The sequence below is a fragment of the Monodelphis domestica genome, chromosome 3 (genome assembly GCF_027887165.1).
Source record: "Monodelphis domestica isolate mMonDom1 chromosome 3, mMonDom1.pri, whole genome shotgun sequence".
Taxonomy (NCBI): Eukaryota; Metazoa; Chordata; class Mammalia; order Didelphimorphia; family Didelphidae; genus Monodelphis; species Monodelphis domestica.
In genome coordinates, this window is record NC_077229.1 from 456,329,325 (window position 1) to 456,353,464 (window position 24,140).

The 24,140-nt window shown below is 33.5% G+C and overlaps 1 protein-coding gene across 6 annotated transcripts in view; it reads right to left on the minus strand.

The window, feature by feature from the left end:
* Nucleotides 1-24,140, minus strand: part of SSBP2 (single stranded DNA binding protein 2) — a 386,496-nt gene that overhangs the window by 246,884 nt on the left and 115,472 nt on the right. For all 6 annotated transcript variants that reach the window (XM_007487371.3, XM_001369660.5, XM_007487368.3 and 3 more), the window contains exons 2-3: nucleotides 19,897-19,969; nucleotides 14,540-14,601 (exon numbers count right to left, since the gene is read on the minus strand). In XM_007487371.3, the coding sequence (XP_007487433.1) occupies nucleotides 14,540-14,601; nucleotides 19,897-19,969 (135 nt within the window). The remainder of the gene's footprint in view (nucleotides 1-14,539; nucleotides 14,602-19,896; nucleotides 19,970-24,140) is intronic.

Below are 24,140 nucleotides of genomic sequence, written 5' to 3' on the forward strand. Positions count from 1 at the left end.
TTCTTGGCAGTTTAGCTGAAGAAAGCACCGTAATGTCTAGTATCCTTCCAGGTAAACTTTGAAGCCCTCCTAAAACAATTCAAATTGAAGTGGTTTAATTTCCTGGCATGGTGCTAGTAGACTGTCTAGGTTTTAAAGGCATACAACAATGAAGTTAGCATTTTCTTTTGAAAATGACTTTCATCCATCAACTTGGAAAATTTAAGGTCAATGAGCAAATAATAAAGAGAGAAACATATAATTGTTGTTTCTAACTAATACCAATGATTAGAAATATTAAGTGGCTTTATTTGTATACACTCTTCAGTTGTTAGAAAGGTTTATTTCTTAGAAAACTATGTAAGTACCTATTAGAAGTAATACCCCCAATAACATCTTTAGCAGATGCCTCATCAGACCTTTGCAGTAAGCTTGATTCTTCAGAAAATCTGGTTATGACAATGAGCATGAGTTTAGAGAAGTCCTACTCACTTGGAATGTCATTGGACAAAAGGCAGAGCAATAAACTATCTTGTCTTATGCTCAGCTAAGTTGAGAGAAGCTTATCACCCAAAGGCTGGCCATCGGGGAGAGAAAGGATGAAAAGAAAAAAAAAGTTGGCAAACTATAAGGAAGAAAATTTAAAGTTGATGCCTGGGAGAATAGTTTAATAAAGCTTATCAAAGGGATGGCTAATAAATATCTAGAAGGAAAAGTAGTAATTATGAAAAACTAACATATATTCTTCAAGGATACACCAGACCAAAATAATTTCTTTATTTGACAGGATCACTAAACTAGTAGATGAGGTAAATGTTCTGGAGAAAAGCTAAGAAGCACAGTAGATAGACTCATTTTCCTGAGTTCAACTCTGTCTCAGACACTAGCTGTGTGACACTGAGCAAGTCACTTAATTGCTTGCCTTGTTTTCCTCATCTGTTGAAGAAGGAAATGGCAAACTACTCTGGTATTTCTGCCAAGAAAATCCCAAATGAGGTCACAAAGAGTGGGACATGACTGAAAAATTGACTAAACAACTAATTTTGCAAATTTATTTTACCTAGATTTAGCAAAACTTCTGATAACGTATCTCATGCTAGTAGGAAAAAGGAAAGATGTGGACCTGATGATAATAAAATAGAATAGTTTCAGAATGGTTTGGATAGAGTAAAAAATAGTGGTGAGAAAAAAGAAATGATCAAAGGGTAAATTTCAGAAAAATATGGGAAGATTTATATGAACTGATGCAGAGTGAAGAGAGCAGAACCAAGAAAACAATTTTTATGAAAACAAAACATTATAGAAATAGATAATTATAAAAGATATAAAAACTATGAATGCAGTGACTATCTACAATTCCAATGGATCAGCTAGCAGCAAACCTCCACCCTTGTTGCTAATTCAGTTAGGGTGCCCCTCTGGTGCCTGCCAACACTGAACTTCCATCTCAGGAGCTAGCCAAAAGTAAGGATCCACTCCTGACGACCAGCCAACACTGAGTTCCCTGCTTCTGGGGCTGGCCAACAACGAAGTGACATCCCTTGTGCCTGGCCAACAGCAAGGCTCAACACCTAGAGCTCTCTAATAGTAAGCCTATGCTCTAAATATAAGCCAGCAACTAGGTTTCCCACTAGTTCAAGGCAACAATGAGGCTTTCCAGGAAGGAGAATCCCTACTAGTGTAAGCCAGTACCTAGAGCCTGAGTCCACATGCAAGCTAGAAACAAAGCCACAAGCCTCAGTACAAGAAAAATGATATGGAGCCCTCTTCAATACACACACAGTGCTCAACTTTACTAGTAAAATAAAAAAAAGAAAAAACTACACACAAATTAAGCTGGCAAAAATGGATTTTAAAAAAGGACCTAACTAGATAATTATTATAGTGATGGGGAGGTTGAAGATACAAGTATAGAAGAAGACAGGATTGTCAAAATAGCTATATGTGAAGAATGAAAGAAAAATATAAGTTGTTCCCAGGCCCCAAAATATCTAATGGAAGGGATCTAAAAGAATTTTAAAAATCAAATGAAAGAGAAGAAAAGCTAAAAAAAAATGAAAGTAGTACAGAAAATCTACTGGGCACAGGGGGGAGAAGAATCAACAATTTGCTAAAGGAAACACACACACACACACACACACACACACACACACACACACACACACACACACACATGAAAAGATACCCCCCCAAATTTGCCAATTAAAAAAACTCCTTAAAAAGTAAACTTGGCCAAATGGAAAAGGAGATTCAAAAATTCACTAAAGAAAACAAATTTTTAAAGGTTAGAACTAGCCAACTGGGAAAGGAGATAGATAAACTCACTAAAGAAAATAATTCCTTTAAAAATAGAATATGACAAATAGAAAATGACTCCATGAGACTTCAATGAACAATCAAACAAAAATAAAAGAATTATAAAATAGAAGAAAATATGAAATTTCTCATTGGAAAATAGATCAGAGAAAGATGATTTAAGAATTATTGGACTGCCTGAAACCCAAGAGCAATAAAAAGAAGCTGGACATCATACTTCAAGGAATCCTCAAGGAAAATTGCCCTGATATCCTAGAATCAGAGGATAAAATTTAAATTGAAATAATTACATCACCTCCTGAAAGAGATTCCATAAAGAAAAATCCAAGAAATATTGTAGACAAATTCCAGAGCTCCTGGACCAAAGCAAAAAAATTCTTCCATCAGCCAGAAAGAAATAATTCAACCATCATGGAGCCTCAATCAGGATTACATAGGATTTAGCAGCAACTAAAGGTCTGCAGGGCTTGGAATATGATATTCTAGAAGGCAAAGAAATTAACCTTGAATCATCTACCTAGAAAAACTCAGTATAATGCTTCAAGGAGAAAAAATGAACATTTAATAAAATTGAGAAGTTTCAAGAATTCCTAATGAATAAACCAGTGCTGCATAGAATATTTCAATTAGAAGACTCAGCAAAAGCATAAGAAGATAAATAGGAAAGAGAAAATGTAAGGATTAATTAAGGTTAAGATAATAAACTCTGCATATTCTTCTATGATAAAATCATACTAATAACTCCTATAAAAACTCTGTCAATATTAGGGTAACTAGGATGATTACACATAGAGTGTATGTGAATTATCAGTAATGGGAAAATATCAAAAAAAAAAACGAAAGAGTTTGGAGAAAGTGTACAGTGTGAGAAGAGGGAAGGGAGAGATAGAATGAAATTATCTCACATTAAAAAAAAAAGGTTTGAAAGTACTATTACATAGGGAAGATAGAGTAACACTTGAACCATGGTTTCATCAGATTTGGCTCAAAGAGAAGTAATGTACACACTCAGAAATAGAAATCATTATTATCCTAAAGGAAAGGGAAAAAATTAGGACATGGGATGGGGGGACCTCTAGAAGGGAAGACAAAATGGGAGAGATAGTGATCAGAAGTAAAACATTTGCAAGGACAGACAATTTGAAAGGAAAGGGTCAGAAAAGTAAACAAAGGGAATGTAGAAGGAGGAAAATACAATTAATTATCACAACTGTACATTTAAATGGGATGAACTCACCCATACAATGGAGGCAGATGGCAGAAGACATGAAAAAACAAGCATCCTATAATATACTAGTACAAGAAACACATTTGAATCATACAGACACACAAAGAGTAAAGGTAAAGGCTGGATCAGAATTTATTATGCTTTGGCAAAAGTAGCAATTGATCTCAGCCAAAGCTAAAGCAAAAAAAAAAAGAACCAGTTAAAAGAGATAAGGAAATAAATTTTATCTTGCTAAAAAGTACCACAGACAATGAAGTACTTAGTATATGCACCAAGTGGTATAACATCCAAATTTTTAAAGGAGAATTTAAATAAGTTACAGGAGGAAATAGATAGTAAAATTATATTAGTGGGGAACCCTCAACTTTACTCTTTCAGAATTAGATAAATCTAACCCCCCCCCCCAAAAAAATAAGAAAAGAGATTAAGAAGGTGAATAGAATTTTCAAAAAGTTAAGATATGATAGACCTTTGGAGAAAGTGAAATAGGAATAGAAAAGAATATCCCTTTTTTTCCAGCAGTGCATAGCACCTACATAAAAACTGACTAATGTTAGGGCACGAAAACTTTACAATTGCATGCCAAAAAAAAAGCAGAAATATTAAATTCATCCTTTTCGTGTCATAACACAAAAAAATTACATTCAATAAAGGTCCCTGGAAAGAAGGATAAAGAATTAATTGGAAACTCAATAATCTAATTCTAAAGAATAAGGGGTCAAAGAACAAATCATAGGGATAATCAATAATTTTATTAATAAGAATGACATCAATGAGATAACATATCAAAATTATGGGAGACAGCTAAAGTAATATTTAGGGAGATATTTTATATCTTTAAATGCTTACATCAACAACTAGAGAGAAACAACAAATTAATGAATTGGGCATACAACTAAAAAATTAGAGAAAGAGCAAATTTAAAATGCTCAAACACTAAATAGGAAATCCTGAAAATCAAAGATAAGATTAATAAAAGTGAAAGTGAGAAAATAATTGAATAAATAAAACTAGAAGCTGGTTTTATTAAAAAATAAATAAACCATTAAATTAAAATGAAGGGATTAAAAAAAGGAAATAAAACCAAATTACCAGTATCAAAAATAAAAAGGGTGAATATACCACCAATGAAAAGGAAATTAAATTATTAGGCACTATTTTGCTTAATTATATGCCAACAAATATGATAATCTCAGTAATATGGATAAATATTTACAAAAATATTATCTAGATTAACAGAAGAGGGAAAAAAATACTTAAACGATCCCATCTCAGAAAAAGAAATTGAACAAGCCATCATTGAACTCCTAAGAAAAAATTCCCAAGGTCAGGTGGATTCACACATAAATTCTACCAAACATTTAAGGAACTAATCCCAATATTATAACAACTATTTGGAAAAATATCTGAAGAAGCCATCCTACAAACTTCCTTTTCAACACAAATATGGTACTGATATTTAAACCAGGAAGAGCAAAAACAGAGAAAGAAAACCATAGTGATGGTGAACCTTTTAGATACTGCATACCATTCCCCACCCAGACCCTATGCCATGCATTCCCTTCTTACCCTAAATAGGACAAGAAACAGTCCCATTGGGATGATGGGCAGAGGGGCAGGTGAAGTGAGAACATTCATAGTAAAGTGGAAGGGAGTGGACTGAGTTCTCCACTCCTATCCCAGCTCTGCTGTATATGAAGCACTCTCATTGGGCTGCTAGGCAGAGGAGCAGGTGAAGTGAAAAAATGCTCTCAGCACAGTAGATAGGGGAAAAGGAGCAGCTCCCCTAAGTCCTTCTAGCATTCTAGTAACAAAATCTGGTGGGCGATAGCACATATGTCCACAGAGAGGGCTCTATATGCCCTTTATGGAACATGTGCCATGGGTTTGCCATCATGGCTATAGACCAATCTTGCTCATGAATATTCATGTAAGAATACAGCAATATATCATAAAGATAACCAGTTAGGATTTATACCAGGAATGCAGGGCTGGTTCAGTATTAGGAAAGCCATTAGAATAACTGATTATATCAATTCTGTTGTTTTTTAAAACAACAGAAAACATATGACTATCTTAAAAGATGCAGAAAAAGCCTTTGACAAAATATGTATATTCCTTTTAAAAACACTAGAGAGCAAAGAAATTAATGTAACTTTCCTTAAAATGATGAATTGTATAAATCTAAAAAAACCAGAATTATCTATGATGGAGATAAACTAGATGCCTTCCCAATAAGATCAGAGGTAAAGCAAGCATTTCCATTATCACCACTAGTATGTAATATTGTACTAGAAATGCTAATTATAACACTATGAGAACATAAAGGAATTAAAGAAATTAAAATAGACCATGAAAAAAATTATCACTCTTTGCAGATGACATGATGATATAATTTGAGAATTCTAAAGATTCAACTAAAAACTAGTTGAAATAATTAACAACTTTAGCAGCACTGCAGACTATAAAATAAGCCCACATAAACATCAGTATTTCTTTATGTCAACAAATCACAGAAAAAAAGAGATAAAAAGAAAATCCTTTTAAATTAACTATAGATAATATAAATTATTCAGGCCCTACCTGCCAAGACAAAACTAGGAACAATATGAACACAATTACAAAATACTTTTTACAAAAATAAAGTAATATCTAAACAATTGGAAAAATATTAATTGCTCATGCGTTGGCCAAGTCAACATAATAAAAATGGCAATTTCACTTAAACTAATATACTTATTCAGCACCATACCAATCAAAATGCCCAAAAATCATTTTTCAGAACTAGAAAAAAAATATAAAATTTATTTAGAACAAAAGATCAAGAATATCAAAGGAATCAATATAAAAATTTGAAAGAATGTGGCCAGAGTACCAGATCTCAAACTCTATTACAAAGCTTTAATCCTTAAGGCAATCCAGTTTTCTCTAAGTAATAGAGCAAACAATCAGTGGAATAGATTAGCTTCACAATACAGAGTAGCCAATGACCATAGTTATTCAGTGTTTGATAAACCCCAAGATACAAACTTTTGGGACAAGAAATCACTATTTGACAAAAACTGATAGGAAAACTGGGAAAAGTATGGCAAAGACTGGGTATAGACCAATATATTTCACCCTATAGGAAGATATGGCCAAATAGAAACATGATTAAAGGCTCTACCATTAGCAAATTGGAGGAGCATACCTATCTAATCTATAGCTAACGGAAGCATTTATGACCAAACAAGAGATAGAAAGTATTACAGGAAGTAAAATAGCTAACTTTGATTATATTTATCTAAAAAATTTTTACACACACACAAAAAAAACATAGAAAAGAAAGTTGAGAAATTTTTACAAGTGTCTAAGAAATGACTTATTTCTCAAATATATAGAGAACTAAGTCAAATTTAATGACAAATCATACCACAATTGATAGTCAAACTATATAAATAGGAAGCTTTCAGAGGAAGAAATCAAGATTCTACATAATCTTATGAAAAAATGCTCTAAACTTCTCTTGATTAAAGAAATGCAAATTAAAACAATTCTAAGGTACTACCATCACACCTATCCAACTGGCAGAAAAGGAAAATTATAAATATTGAAAGTGACGTAGGAAAATTGAGATACTCATGCACTGTTGGTAGAATGAAGCAATCTTTTTGGAGAGCAATTTAAAACTATGCCCCAAGAGCTTTGTGTAACCCTTTAATCCTGCAATACCACTACTAGGTCTATATTCCAAAGAGATGTTTTTTAAAGGTAAAAGGACCACTTTATACAAAAATACTTATACAGCAGCTCTTTTTGGGGTAGCAAAGAATTTGAAATTATGGGGTTGTCCATCAATTGGGGAATGGTTGAACAAGCTGTGGTATAAAATTGTCATGGAAAACCACTGTGCTGGAAAAAAATGAGGAAAAGGATAATATCAGAAAAACCTGGAAAGACCTACATGAAGTGAGCAGAGCCAGGACTTTGTAAACAGCAACAGCAATATATATGATGAACATTTAGGAATGACTTGGCTATTTTTAGAAACACAGTGATCTAAGACAGTCCTCAGGGACTCATGATGAAAAATGCCATCTGCCTCCAGAGAAAAAAATGATGGGAGTCTGAATGTAGATTGAGAAATATCATATTTCACTTTATTTATTCACTTTTCTTTTGTTTGTTTGAATTCTGTTCCACAAAATAACTAATATGGAAAGATATTTTATAGTATTACACATGTAAAATCTATATTAGATGCTTGTTGTCTTAAGGAGGGGAGAGTGAAAGGGAAGAATTTGCCCTAAACTAAACTAAAATTTGCCCTAAACTAAAAATAGGTTAAAAATTATTTTCTTCATGTAACTGAGAAGGAAAATATTATTCTAAAACACTGACCTGAAAAATGAATACAGGAGAGAGAGTATATAATTGGAAATCTGTCCCCCTAAAAACTACGTTTCCTGGGAGCCTTCTGACTTCCTGTCGTTATATACTTCCTATAGACAAGGGATATCAGGCAGTGTGATTGCTGATCCCAGGCCTCTTTGGCAAACTCCAAAAGAATTCCAAACTCTCTTCAGAGCTGTTGCCCTGCTCCTGCTGGTTTTTATTCTTTCCCATTTTTTGCCAGGGTTGCCCAGCTGGCTGGCCTGCCTACTTTAGTTTGAGGGACTTAGCCAGGGACTCTTGGTGGAGAAGAGATAAGCTGTTTCTCACACCCACCTGCTTGAACCAGCATTCCTCCCTGCAGCCTCTGGCATTGCTACTGTAGATCCTGCTTGTTCCTCCTCCTGCTGATGTTGCTGTTCCTTTTAGTGTTGCTGGTAGCTGCCCCTGTGTCTTCAGAACTCACAAACAGGGAGTCCTTGGAGCTACTCTCCTGGCATCTGATAAAAACCAGGGTGTGTTTTCCTTAGGCAATAATAAGCCCCCTAACTACCTGTTCCCGTGGCAGGGGAAGCAAGCTGCTCCTTAGTGTTTTTAACAAGGGGGAAGGGGAAGGAAGTTTATGCTTCCAAACAAGAAGTAAAATTGCAAACATGGCTCACTCTATGAAAGAGTTTTGAAAGAAATATTACCTGCCTAAAACACCTCCCAGTTTTAGGATGATTTTTCTTCCTACCATTCCTGGGTGCACTGGTCCTTGTGATTATCTTGCCTGTGATTCAGAGGAAAAATTTATCTCCCTACAACTCCTTGCCATTTGGGCCTCTCTGGTCTCTAAGATACATCCAGTTTGGGATTCCTCCACACAATGTTCAGTGAAGAATTCTCCCTCATTGTGACAAAAAGAATAAATGTATAGGGAAGGAACATAAAAGAGTCTGGAGGTGAAATTTTTAAGCCCTTTTAGACTCCATTGTTATATAAAAGTCTCTGTATCTCATTCTATTTTGTTGATTGTTTTGTTTAAGATTTAATTTTGTTGTTTTAAGTTCACATATTAATATGATCAATACTATTCTGTTACACTGAATCATTTTAATCTACTGGGTTTTAGCTTTTAGATATATTCTGTTACCTTTCCCCTATGACTACTGAATAAAATATCATTGTATAAGTTCATGAACATCTTGCCCAAACCCTTGTCAAGAATTCCATGCATAAAAACAGCCTGCTTTTTCCATTTTGCCTTTGTTAATTGTCACATAGATGATGATGGATGGACTTTGTCAACCTGGTTAACAACCTGTGGAGAATTTAATGAGCTAAATATCTCAAACTGATTTTAAGGGGTCTTCAGACATGATTTTTAGATTTTTTTTCTCAGTAGCTCTGACTAATAATTTGCCTACCTCTGAGTTATTTGTAACAAGAGGTAAAGGGTCCATTTAGTAGCTGAAGTGAAATGTGATAGCACTATTATAATCCCCCCCTCCACATTTGTAAAAATGTAAATGCATGAGACATAACAGTTTCATACCAAAGGAGCTAGGAAGTGGTTCCTAGGGTGTAGTAGCCCTGGATGGCTCCCAAGAGGGAGTATCTCCCATTTGTAACTCTTCAGTTTACTCTACCCTTACACCAGAATGATCTAGATTCTTGGTGACGTTTTTAGACTCAACATCAATAGTAAAGGGGTTTGTGATTTCACTAGACCCTTCTGTCACATTTTGTAATGATGGCAATAATCGATTAAAAAAATATATATATATAATATATATAATATCAGCCAAGGTTGAAAGATTGCTACACATGAAAAACTTGTGACAAGTATCCATTAGCTTCTAAGGTTTTTTTTTAATGTTATATAGCAGACTCATGTGAATCCTAATGATAATGCTTTTGTTTAGTGTTGTCATTAAATGGGACATTATAACTGTGGATTTTGATATTTCTTGAATGTGCATTACCTGTTGTACTACTGTTCTTTATTTTTAAAAAACTGTTACTTTGTTAAAAAATTATTTGCACTCACACCATAGATCATGGTCAAGTTAAAAAGGAAATAGAGCTCAATGTTTGGTAAAAAACCTTTATATTCTACCTTTTCTTAGCTGACACAGTGTATCAATGTTTGTAAGATATATATTTTTTATTTTTAAAACTTTTTTATTATTGTTTTTGCTTGCGTGTGCAATATAGTATGTCAGTTTATTTTTTCTATCCTTTTTGTATTTGAAGCACATGTCACCAGTATTGAGATTTTCTTTAACTTCTTTGATTTTGCATTAAATTTTAAATACATTTGCCCTAATGTCAATGCATACCCCAAAAGTTTTAGACTATAAAAATGATGCCATTGACTGTTTAAAAATTATGGGACTTTATTTAATGATTCTGTCTAATTCCAGAAGAAGGGAATACAAAAAGAGTCACTGTGCAGTGCTAAAGAAGCACAAAGCTACTTGCATAGTGCTTATCGAGCACAAAGTCAGAGAACAACCCCAGTGGGATTGATGTAATTTTGAGCCAAGACAAGAGGACTTGAATTTGTTTGGGGTTCAAGGTTGCAGCCGTTTTTACATATGTCAAACAAAGGCAGGTCTCTCTTGTCCCATATTCTACCAAGTATCTCAATTTGGCTCCTACCTGGCTCCCATAAACCTAGTCCCTTTTCTATCTTTCATAGTGTGGCAAACTTTCTGTAGGCCTGCCTACTGATTGGCTAAGTGCATAATTTTACAAAATATTTTAATTGGGCCCTGATTCAAGGGCCTGTTATAGGTTTATTTTTCCCTTACCTAGAATTTTTACACATAAGACTTTGATACTTTATATTTAATTCAGAAGTTATTTTTTTTCTCTTTTATTTGGATTTTTTTTGTTTTTGATTTCTCTTACCAATTGATTCATATACCTCATAACTCAGCCATGCATCCCTAAGTAATCCTTGTGTTTGTCAAAATCCTCCCTCAAGGGGGAATGTATTATTATTCTAAAATGCAAAGTTTAAATTCTCTTGAGAGTAATTTTAGGATTAGAAACATGCTACCTCTCCAAATCCAGAAAGTGAACTATTTGGAGAAGGTGCTATGAAGATGTCTGCAAAGACCACATACTGCACCAGAAGATCCTGAGTGAACTTTGGAATGGGGTGATTTGAACTGTGTGGAGTTGAATGCATTTGTTTTATATGAATACTCTTATGCCAAAAGGGACTGCCCCCTAACTTATATGGCTTATTGTCAATGCACCTAACAATCATTGGTTTTGTTCTTTTTCTTTTTTATCCCCAAATTATTGTAATTTAAAAGTTGGTTATGTTTACATAACCATACATATACATAGCCATTGGAGAGACCAGTCTTCCACGGATCTTGGGAAGGAATGTATAATTGGAAATCTGTTACCCTAAAAACTACATTTCCCTGGAGCCCATTGACTTCCGGTCCTTATGTACTTCCTATAGACAGGGAATATCAGGCAGTGGGATTGCTGGTTCCGGGCCTCTTTGGCTTCCTGTCAGCGACCATGGTGGTGGTAAGCAGGATTTTCAAAAGCCATAGGAATATGTTTTTTTTTCTTTTGTTACCTTTTTATTTGTTTACATCTAATGATCATTAATATATCTTCTAAAATATAATATTTGAAATTATCATATTTTAATTTTATAATAGGTAATATAAGGATTATTAGACTACCTGAAAGTAAAAAACAAACCTAGACATTATCTTTCAAGATATTATCAAAGAAAATTATCCTGATATTCTAGAACCAGAGGCAAAATAGAAATTAAAAGAATTCACCAATAACTTTCTGAAGGAAATCCCCAAATGAAAATTACCAAGAATATTAAAAGCCAAATTTCAGAATTCCCAGGTCAAGGAAAAAATATTGCAAGCAGTCAAAAAGAAACAATTCAAATATCATGGAGCCACAGTCAGTATTATAACACAAGATTTAGCAACTTCTATAAGAAAGGATGAGTTGGCCTGGAATATGATATTCCAGATTGCAAAAGGCACAAGGACTACAAAAAGAATCACCTACCCAGAAAAATTCAGTATAATCCTTCAGGGGGAAAATGATCATTCAATGAAATAGAGCACTTTTAAGCATTCCCGATAAAGAGACCAGAGCTAAGCAGAAAATAAAACTTTTAAATACAAGACTCAAGAGAAGCATAAAAAGATAAACAGAAAAGAGAAATCAAAAGAGATTTAATAAAATTAACTATTTATGTCCCTACATGGAAGGATGATACTTGTAACTCCTATGAACTTTGTCATTATCAGAGTAGTTAAAAGAAATATGCAAGGACGGAACGCAAGAGTGTGAGTTGAATATGATGGGACAATATAAAAAAATAAAGTTAGGAAGTAAGAAGAATTCACGGGAGAAAGAGGAAGGGAGAAACAGAATGGAGTAAACAATTTCACGTAAAAGAGGCATGAAAGGTCTTTTATAGTGGACGGGAAGATGCGGGAGGTGGGAAGGAGACTGCTTGAACCTTACTCTCATGAATTGGCTCAAAGAGGAAAGATTATACACATTCAGTTGGGTATATAAATCTGTCTTACCCTACAGGAAAGTAGGAGAAAAAGGAGATAAGAGAAGGAGAGGTACTAATAGTAAAGAGTGCAGATTGAAGGAGACAGTGATCAGAAGCAAAACAATTTTGAGGATAGACAGAATGAAAGGAATGAGAAGAATAAACAGAGAAAGTAGGATGGAGGATAATACATAGCAATCATAATAGTGAAAAAAATTTTACAAGTCTCTAATAAAAGCCTCATTTCTCAACTACATGGAGAAATAAGTCAAACAAGTCATCCTTCAATTGATAAATTGTCAAAGGATATGAAAAAGCAGTTCTCAAAGTAATTAATGCTATCAATAGTCATGAGGGAAAAATGCTTTAAATCAGTACTAATTGGAGAAATGAACATTAAAATAACTCTGAGGTATCACCTAACAGCTACCAGATTGACTATTATGACAGAAAAGGACAGTGACAAAAGTTAGAGAGGGTGTGGAAAAATTGAAATACTAATGAACTGTTGGGAGAGTCGTGAACTGAATCAACCATTCTGGAGAGCAATTTTGATCTATACTTAAAGGGCTATAAAATTGTGCATAACCTTTGATGCAGCAATATCATTATGAGGTTTGTATTCCAAAGATATAAAAAAAATAAAAAAAGGAAACGGGTATATATATATATATATATATATATACATATATATATATATATATATATACCCAAAAAAATTTAAAGCAGCTCTTTTTGTGGCAGCAAAGAATTTGGAAGTTAGGGGATAACCATCAATTGGGGAATGACTAAGTTATAAGAAATGACAAGCATGTCCAGCCATAGCATTGCTGGGTTTGTACCCCAAAGAGAAAATAAGGAAAAAAGCATGTACAAAAATATTCATAGCTACTCTCTTTGTGGTGGCAACAAATTGTAAAATGAGGGGATGCCCTTCAATTGGGGAATGGCTGAACAAATTGTGGTATCTTTTGGCGATGGAATACTATTGTGCTCAAAGGAATAATAAAGTGGAGGAATTCCATGGGGACTAGAACAACCTCCAGGAAGTGATGCAGAGCGAGAGGAGAAGAACCAGGAAAACATTGTACACAGAGACTGATACACTGTGGTACAATCAAATGTAATGGACTTCCATTAGTGGCAGTGCAATGACCCTGAACAACTCGGAGGAACCTATGAGAAAAACCACTATCCACATCCAGAGGAAACACTGCGGGAGTAAAATCACTAAAGAAAAACAACTACTTGAATATATGGGTCAAAGGGATATGGTTGGGGATGTAGACTCTAAATAAATATCCTAGTGTAAAAACAACATGGAAATGGGTTCTGATCAAGGACACAAGTAATACCCAATGAAATTGCGTGTTGGCTGTGGGAAGAGTGGGTGGAGGGGAGGGAAGGAAATAATGTGATTATTGTAAGCAAGGAATAATGTTCTAAATTGACTAAACTTATTCAAATGGAAAAAAAAAGAAATGACAAGCATGAGAATTTTTTTTAAATCCTGGATTTACATGAGCTGATGCAGAGTGAACTAAGCAGAGCCAGGTGAACAATGCACACAGTAATAGCAATATCATATGATGAACAACTGTGAATAACTTAGCTTCTCAGCAATACAATAATCGAAAACAATCTCCAAGAACTCATGCTGAAAAATGCTGTTTCCAAAGGGGAAAATAGAGTCTGAAACCAGACCAAAGCACACTTCTTTATTTTCTTTCTTAATTTTTTTTCAAGTTTCCTTCTAAAAAAGGATTAATATAATAAAATGTTTTACATGATTGGACATTTAAAATCTATATCAGATTGCTTATTGTCTTGCATGAAGAGGGTCAGTGAGAAGAGAGGGAGAGAATTCAAGACTCAATTTTTTTCAAATATTAAAAACTGTTTTTACATATAATTGGGGGGAAATAAAATATCAAATTAAAAATAGAAAATGAGAGTGCTTTTTGAAAAAAAAACAAAAGTGTCAAAATCACATGATAATAAAATTTGATTGTGTCTTTACATACTTCTGGCATATATTCTGGCCACTGGAATCCAATATAAATCTAGCTTAATTGGAATAAAAAGATAATACTTACCACCACCAAGAATGCAAGAAGCCTGGAGGTTCCCCCAATGTGATGTTTTTTTCCCATCTTATCTAAAACAGATACGAGAAATGAAATTTTTCCCCAGATCTTAAATATAATTTTTCTTCATATACATAATAAAGCATAACTTCTCTCTTTAAGATTCATAATGTGAAGACTTTTTGTCATTTTCAAATTTTTCTTTATTCAGCATTTATATATATTTAAGTGTTTGTTGACTCTTGTAAACTGAAAAAAAAAACCCTGAAATTTAAATTTTAGTGCAAAGATGATAATAAAAGCAATGGTCATTTCTTTTCACAGAATTCAGGATCTCAAAAAACTTATTCTAGCAATGTCATATTACTACCATAAAGCAGGATACAATCATATGGTAAAATTATAGTATTTGTAAATTTGGCAAGTTAATTTCTTATGTTCCTGGACACCACACTGATGATTGATGTCAATCATTCTCCTTGTTTTATTATTCATAATTTGGTTTTAGATATGAGTTTACCCTAATCTTAGCATGATTACACAAGGGTTTTAACTAAAAACCTTGACTGCATGGTCATGGGATGTTATAATGAGATTTATCATGTTAGTGCATTCAACTTGATTTGGCCTAGTATCTGTATGCTAACTCTAAAAGTTCCCTTGAGAAGTCATACTGATTAGCTGAAGTTCTCAAATAAAAGTGAGCTGCAGGGATGTTATTTGTCTTATTTGATTTAGACAATTAAGTTAGTGTGTATTGTTATATAACATAGCTTGATGTGCCACCCACAGAAAAAAATAGTAATAGAGATGGAATGGTAGCTAACATTTATATACTAGTATAAAGTTTACACAGTATTTTTAAAAATTATTTTATTTCATTTCATTTCATTCATAACAGTTCTATGAAGTAAGTCATATAAGTAACAGGAATGGGAAATGAATCTGTGGTGTCATAACATATGGATATCTCACCTTCCTTCCCCAGTGCAAGCCTAGTACCTCCTCTGTAACTCAGTCTTAAAGAGTTACCTTCTACAGAAAAGTTATGAGACTTGCCCAAGACTGCAAAGTCAGCATGTGTCTCAGAGTGAACCCAAGTCTTATGAGCTACAAAGCCAACTCTCTATCCATTACATCAAAGCTGCCTCTGAAGTAAGTAGGACAGAAATTAATATTCCCATTTAACTGATGAAAAATTTGAGGCTCAGAGAAATTAAGCTGTGGGTTGCTGGAATGAGCACTGTGCTTAAAATCAGATAAGATCAGGTTTTGAATCCCATACCTGGAACTCTGTGACCACTGGCATTCCTAAAAACTATATGAGCCTCAGTTTCTAGAATAATCCAGAGAAGTAAAATATGGCATAATGGAGAGGTAAAAAGTTAAGAGTTAAGAAAACATGGGTTTAAGTCCTGGTTTAGAGCACCTCATATGTGTGTGACCATGGACAAATCTAGCTTTTCAGTTCCCCAAAAGTAACCCTCTAAGAGTTACCAATTTGCATCAGTGGAAGGAATTTTCACAATGACAGCTTTTTCCACTCACAAAATCCATAGGTCCAAATTCTTTCTAATATCCACACAGAGAAAAATTATATTGTTAATAATAGTTGTTAGGCAACAGCCTTACTTATTCTAGAAGTTGCTGATTAGATTTCAAGAAGCAACTTGTCAGTTGGTCATATCTTCCAAAAGTAACTGATTTATTTCCCTCTTAACTAGTCATATTTAGGTGAAAAAAAGTTACATGGAATTAGGGAAACATTACCTCTATTTCTGCTAGGGTATGAAAGTTCCCTGATACAAAGGAAGAAGAGGGTTCTAAATCATGATGTAGGTGGTATTTTAAGAAGAAAATCATTGATAACATATAACAGTTTCTGGGTTCAAAAAAGAAATGGGATATGTTTAACTGAATTCTTTCAATTGTCATATATATGCCTTTGTTATTGTGCAGTGGTTTCAGTCACATCTGGTTCTTTGTGAACCCATTTCAGGTTTTCTTGGCAAAGATCTTAGAGTGTTTTGTCATTTCCTAATCCAGCTCATTTTTCAAAAGAGAAAATTGCAAAAACAGGGTTAAGTGACTTTACCCAAGGTCAGATAGCTAGTAAGTATCTGATTCCAGATTTGAACTCTGCAAGAGGAGTCTTCCTCACTTCATGCACAGCAATCTATATGTTACATGGTTGATTAGCAAGCTGCAAGTACTTTTCCTATAAAGTTGCCTTTTATCCACTTTGTATATATAGTCTTAATATACCTAGTTATCATCCACAGCAGCACCCCAGCATTTAGCATGGTGCTGGAAACATAGTAAATGCTTAATAAAGTATTTGTGGATTGCATTGTAAACTAGACATAAAAGCTCTAAGAATGCGCAAAATCCATATAGATTTATAACTATTACACAAGTTTATTTTAGCTCTAAATTTATGACTATGATTATACCCTGAAAATTGCTTTTTTAAAATAAAATTTTATTTATATCCTTTGTTTTAGATCAGCTAATATTTTCTTCCTCTACACCCTAGAGTCATGCCTAATAATAAATAATAATAAATATTTTAAAGAGTAGAAAAAGAAGGGGAAACGGTCACCAAAACAAAAAAAAATCAATCAGCATATTGAAAAAAATTTGCTTTTATATGTAGCAAAAATACATATTTGGGTATGGAATAGAAAATACATATATATACATATGTATATTTATATATATATATGCGTATGGAATACCCAAACCCATAGTTATCCACTTCTATGAAGAAGTGAAGGGTGATAGTCTCCTATCCCCCTATGAAGTCAAATTTACTATTTCACAGTACTTTTCAGTTTCATTTGTTTTGCTGTTGTTCTTCCCATTTCTATTGCTGTAATTATTGTGTAGATTTTTTTCAGGTTTTCACTTACTTTACTTTGCATCAGTTCTTGTATGCCTGCCCAATCTTCTCCATTTCATCATATTTAAGGTTTCTCACATTCTCATTCCCTAGCTTAGCCATTCTTCAGTTGAAAGACTTTGCTTCTAGTTCTTTGCCCCTGCAAAATGCTACATGGAGAAGCATGGAACCTGTTTTTTGCTACTGACCTACTTTGGTTGTGGACATTTTAGATACTTTTTGCCTGATTTCAGCATAGTTTTGAAAATATTTGAATGAAAGTTACTTTTTTTGAGGTCTAATAACAATGTATTCATTTTACTTGCTACTTGTTTCTTTCTCATAATAGTTTTATATGAAGGACAATGTTTGAACTCCTTTTTTTTTTTGATCCACACAAAATGGGGATTTAAATTTCAGACATTTCAAATCTAGATTAACATTTCTTAAAAATTATTCTATCCAGGAACTATGAGCACACTAAAATTTTACCCTATGTCAATGGCAAATGGTAAAATATTACTGAAAAGCCAAATGTAGAAAGACTCAATTTTTGCCTCCATTTTAAAGATTAAATAATTAAAAATTAGTCAAGTACATTATAAGAATGAGAATATGCCCACAGATCCTTGAGACCACCAAGAGGTAGAGGGCAATTAAAGAGGATCATTACTGTAGATTACAGAGAAATTGAACAAATTCTTTCCATCAGTCATTACTACAGAGATGGGGATATTCCTATCCCAAGGGCTCTTAAAAAAATTAACAGGAACTCAGAGGGTGGCCTTAACTAAGACTGAAATCTTTAAGGAAGAAGTTAGGGAATAGATTGAAAAACTTAAGTGCCATTAAATTGCCAGAAACTGGTGGGATTCTTCAAGGTTGTGAAGTAAATAAAATGCAAACCAGTAGGGATGCTGATGAAGATATGTAATTTGCTGTTATAAACCGAAATTATCTATGAAGATTGGGAAGTTGTACATGTGATAGGCATTTTTTAAATAAGATAGAGGAATTGTCAAGTAGATAGATGATAATGCAGAATGTTTGTGTTCACAAAAGCCTAAAAAAGTAAGTTTCTTCTGTATTTTGGAAGAAATCCCACACTTGGCTTATAGTGGGCATTTTGTAACAGTAGATGATGTAGGAATCTAGGCAAAAAGCTAGAAATGAGACCAGTTCTGGGTTGCCCATACCTTTTGACCCAGTTATCACTAGTTACCCAGTTGTCCAGTTACCTACTAGACAACCCCTCAAAGAAATCAGAGACAAAGGAAAAGGACTCATATGTACAACAAGAATTTCAAACAGAACTTTTTGATGTAGGAAAAAACTGCAAATGAAGTGAGTACCCATTAACTGGGGGGAATGGCTAAACAAAATGACAGGAATATAATGTGATAATATTATTACTCTTCAAGAAATAGCAGAAGAATAAGATTCAAAGAAATCTGAGAAGCCTAGTATGAGGAACTACAGCAGAGTGAAAGGAGAAGAACAACTGAGTAGAGAAAAACAGCTTAGAAAGACTTAAGAATTCTGATCAATTACGTCTCTAAAAGACATGATGAAACATAACTCCCATCTCTGGGCAGCATGGTGGTATATCTTCAGTGGTGTAGGAGAAGACAAACAGTTTCATACATAAACAATATATGTATTTGTTTTGCTTGTCTAACTATAGTTATTGGGAGGGCTGCTACTGGCGTTAGAAAATTAGTGGTCAGTAAAACTGATTCAAATAAAGAGTAGAAAGAAGTTCAGGAGGGAACATAATAAGGATTGCTTTGTTATTATCATGTTAAATTTAATATACCTTTTTTAAAACTAAAAAGAAATAATAGAACTGAAAAGAAGTGAACACAACAGAAATTCATGGTGTCATATGATTCTCTTTTCTGTTCTTTTAACATTAGATTATTCATGTTTATTGACAACTGCTAAGTTCAAAACATCAAAATCAATAAGAGAACTATGGAGAATAGAACAATTGTGAAAAGCTCAAATTAAGAGCTAACCAAATACAAAGCTAATAACTAAAATATTTCCTAATTGAAACATGAGAAAGGAATCAATTCTTTATCATATCTATATTAATGGACAGAACAAATATTTTAAATAATAATTAATTCCCAAATAATTTGTGGTTTGAGTGTACAGAAGATGATTTAAAAGCAGTAGATTTGCCTCCTAGGTTATTTTTTTGTTTAAGATAATATTAATACTGCTTTGCATTGCCTAAAGAAACACCACTGCAAAGGGGGAAATGTACTCTAAAAGCAGTTTGAGTAAGTAGCCTAGGATCTTTCAAAAATGCTTACACAAATGATCCACAAAGTAAATATACACTAATAACAGATTTTAGTATATATCATGCAAGCACACATACACAAATAAATTACATAAAATTGCTCATTTCAAAACAGGCATTCATTTATTTATGAAATCTACTAAAATTATAAGCCAAAAAAGAAACAAAACATACCTCTGATAAAAATGTCTGAGCAGATTTCTGAGCTCCTACATGGAGCAGATATTCATATACATAGAGTGCTAACCTAGAAAATGAAAAGATATTAATAAATGAGAAATGTTAAAATTTGAACCCAAAATGACATTCTTTTTTCATTTAAAAGGAAGTTCATTCCTAAATACAAGAGAATCATCCTTTTGCATGCTTTCTATGAACACTTATATTTCCATACTTCTAGATATACTTCTGTGTGTTCAAAGACATATGTATATACACATGCATACATGTATATATGTGTAAAATACATATCAAATACATCTTTCTATATATTCTCATGTGTGTATGTGTGCATGTCTACACACACAAGAAGCAGCTTTGAGTAAACTGGCTTTGGAGCTAAGAAGGGGATTGAAATTTAACTTCTGATATGCTCTAGCTAGATGAGCCCCAAACCCATCACTTAATCTCTGAGCGCCCCGGGAAACTCTATAAACATGTAAGCTGCAGAGTAAGTACCAACCATCAATAGAAGGTTCCTTCTAAAGGGTACAACTTCTCTACAGATAAAATCACCTGTGTACTCATGTTTCTGAGTACACACATAAATACACAAATGAATATATCTTTGAATACATTCATTTGTGTAATATAGATTCATTCACATACATGAATACTCAGAAACTTCTTACAATTAAAATAACATATTTTAAAAAGGCAAAGACAAGGGCACTTGGGTAGCTCAGTGGACTGAGAGCCAGGCCTAGAGACAGGAGGTCTTGGGTTCAAATCTTGCCTCAGACACCTGTGTGACCCTGGTCAAGTCACTTGACCCCCACTGCCCAGCTCTTACCACTCTTCTCCTAAGGAAGGTGAGGGTTTAAAAAAAAAAAGAAACTTTCCATCATTCTCTAGATATAACATTAACATAAATTCTTTAATTTTATGAGGCACCTAACAACATACTGAAAATGGTATAAAAAGCTAGGGAGAGCAAACTTTACTAAAGTATTCAGGAATTTTAGCTTAAAATTAAATCTATATAAAATTTATATGTATATATATGCATGATATATGCTTAATATATAATACATGCAAAGAATATTGAGCATACTGTCTATAAACATACAGATCCCATTATCACGTGAACTCTTAATTTTTAAACTGCTCCATGTGATTTTTATTTCAGTTGAGCTGTTAACAGAATATTATTTTAAAAAATCCAAATTAGTCTGTGGCAGTATTTTTAATGATATCTTGGACTGATGCCCAGATAACACACAACAGTTCAGTTTCTGCTACTCTGTATTTACCAATATTGAACCAGGTTTATAGTAAACAATACATTGTAACAATTCGGTATAGTTGTACTACTTTTCCTGCCAAATGAATTTTTTATTATTAAAGACTGATGGCATTTCTGTCTGGAATACTCTGCTTCTAAATGAGGTGTCGCACAAGCAGCAGAAAGAAAAGCTTTTCTCATTCCTGATAATCCATCTCCTTGTCATAAAGGGAGGCCTTCTACCAGTGTAGCTGATCTTCACACTGCTCTAGCTAGCATCTTGAATGTCCATTTGTCTTCTCCAGTACCTCACAGCTGAAGAGGTTTTATCTTGGGACACTGGGGACTGCAGATGTGACCTGACACTTTTCAAAACTCTAGGCAGGAATGAGGACTTGGATCACTGGATAAAAAGTCAGGTCTGGAGACAGGAAATCCTGGGTTCAAATTTTAATTCAAACACTGCCTAGCTGTGTGATCCTCGGCTAGTCACTTAACCCCAATTGCCTAGCTCTTACTGTTCTGTCTTAGAACTAATGTTTAATATTGATTCTAGGGCAGAAGGTAAAGGTTTAAAAAAAAAACCTATACAACAGCATTACCTAGATGGTCTTTTCTTCTAGAAGCAAAGGGAATATTTTTTAATTTTATTATAATTTTTTATTATTATATTAGAATAACTTTTTATTATAATAATAGCTAATAGCAGATAACATTTCTTCAGAACTTAAAGCTTTGCAAAGTGCTATACAAATATTATGGGTGCTATGATGACCTACATTTTCAGATAAAGAAACTGAGGCTGAGAGTGTCTGAATGACTTGTCCAGTCACAGAAAGTAATATTTATCTGAGGCAGAATTTTAATTCAGTCTTCCTGACTCCAAGTTAATTCTCTATCCACTATGCCTCTTCACTGCATTATAATAGACTCTTCTACAATTTCCTATTTAAACAACAAAAAGTATAAACAAGAAATTAAATGTTAAGTGTTTGGGAGCTTTTTTTATTTTTAAAGTATCAGTCCCAGTCCATGCCCTGTGAAGCTAAAATGAATATTTAGCATAGGAAAGTGCTTCTCTGATTTGTATTTTCATCTATGTCTCAGGGTAAAGGTCACATTATGTTACTGACACCAGGAATTAATAACTCCTATATTGCTTTAAGGTTCACAAAGAACATTCTTTATAATACTGGCGGTAAGTAATGAAACTATTAAATGATCCAGTTGAGTCTGAGGCTGATTGTCTTGACATCAAACACTAGTGGCTGCCACCCAAAGCCAATTTTTCTGACTTTCAAGGAATGGTGCTCTTTCCACTATATATGGCTGCTTCTTAACTTCAATGGGTCCAGCAACTTTGAAACATCTTCATCCTATGACTCATGAAAAAGCAATATGGTACAGTACATAGAAGGCTAGGCTTGTGGTCCAAAAGACCTAGGTATTTGAAAATGCTGCCTCTAAAATATGTGCACATTTTTATATGTATAACAAATGAATATAGCTAGGTTTGTAATATAGGTTTGTGTTTGTAACATAGATTTATACATATACACGAATACTCAGAAACTTCTTGCAATATGCTAGCAAATCTTTCCTAAATCTATCTCGACAATATTTTTCATGAGCAGTTTCCCTTTTTTTTCCTAGTTCTGGCCTTCATCACTTCTTCCAGGACTATCAGTCTCCATGTCATCTTCCACACACTGCCAGGGTAATATTCCTAAAATCTGAGTTTCCTTCTTTCAAAGGCTAGCTCAAACACTAACCACTAGTGGCTACATTAAAAAGTTACCTCATATTTATTATGCATATATTTTACATATACTTATAAGTGTACATTTTGTTTGCTTCAAAATTCTGCTCAAAGAACACCTCATGGTTCATTTGTTTGTTTGAATACTGTATCTCCAATAAACAGCACAATGCCTAGTACCAATAGTCATTTACTAAATGCTTGTCTATTAGTTAATTTTCTAGCCTTTCAATGCCTCACCAATGCAGCATTATTAGAGGGAGTTTCTGCATGAGAAGGCCCTTCCAATAATAAAAATTTACCTCAGTTCCCTCACCCCACCTCTTCTACTCCAAAAGGCTCCCCATCTACCATCTCATCTTGTCATCAAAAACAGACAACAGATAGAAGGATATCTTTCTAACCCCTTCTCTTTCACAATTTTCCTTTTGATTGTTTCTATATTGAGACTTCAAAGCTAATATCCTGAAAATATCAGCTAAAATAGGGTTTATTGATTATCTATAAACCTTATATTCCTGGTTATTCATATTCTCTCCTATTGTCAGATAATGTAAAATTATAACTTCATTAAGAAAATATGTAAACATCTTAGTAAACAACTATATTAGCCCATCTAATTTTTTCTTTTGTTCCTCTTAAAACTGAAACTTCTAATATTTTAACAGAACTTCAAAAATATTTTTACCCTTATCATAGGTACAGTAATGTTATTTAATCCAAATATTTTTCATAACATTCTTCTAACTCTAAACAAATTCAACTTTTAATGTGTTGATTCCTAAAAATGTCTTAAATTCTGGAATTGGGAGTGAGGAAACATGAAATCTACAAATTACTCACTGTATCAACTCCAGCAAGCCTCAATTTTTCTATTCTCAAAATGTTCTACAGAATAAGTCCAGAGATATCTACCTCTTCTTACTCTCACAGATGTGAAAACTGATTAGATCACATATGTAAAGTACTTCAATTTCTTCAAAGAAAAGCAATAGAACATTAAAAATGATTCATCATTACAAATAAAAATGTATTCCATGCAAATACATTTTCATAATTTTAATTTCTATTTAATGAAGTAATTATGTTGATGCTGACAAGAAGGCAATCTTGGCCATTTCTAATTCCTTCCGAACCATATTTTCAGTTACAACTTAAAAATATTAATTCATTTTACTGCTGGAGTCAGCTAAATGAATCGTAAAACAATAGGGA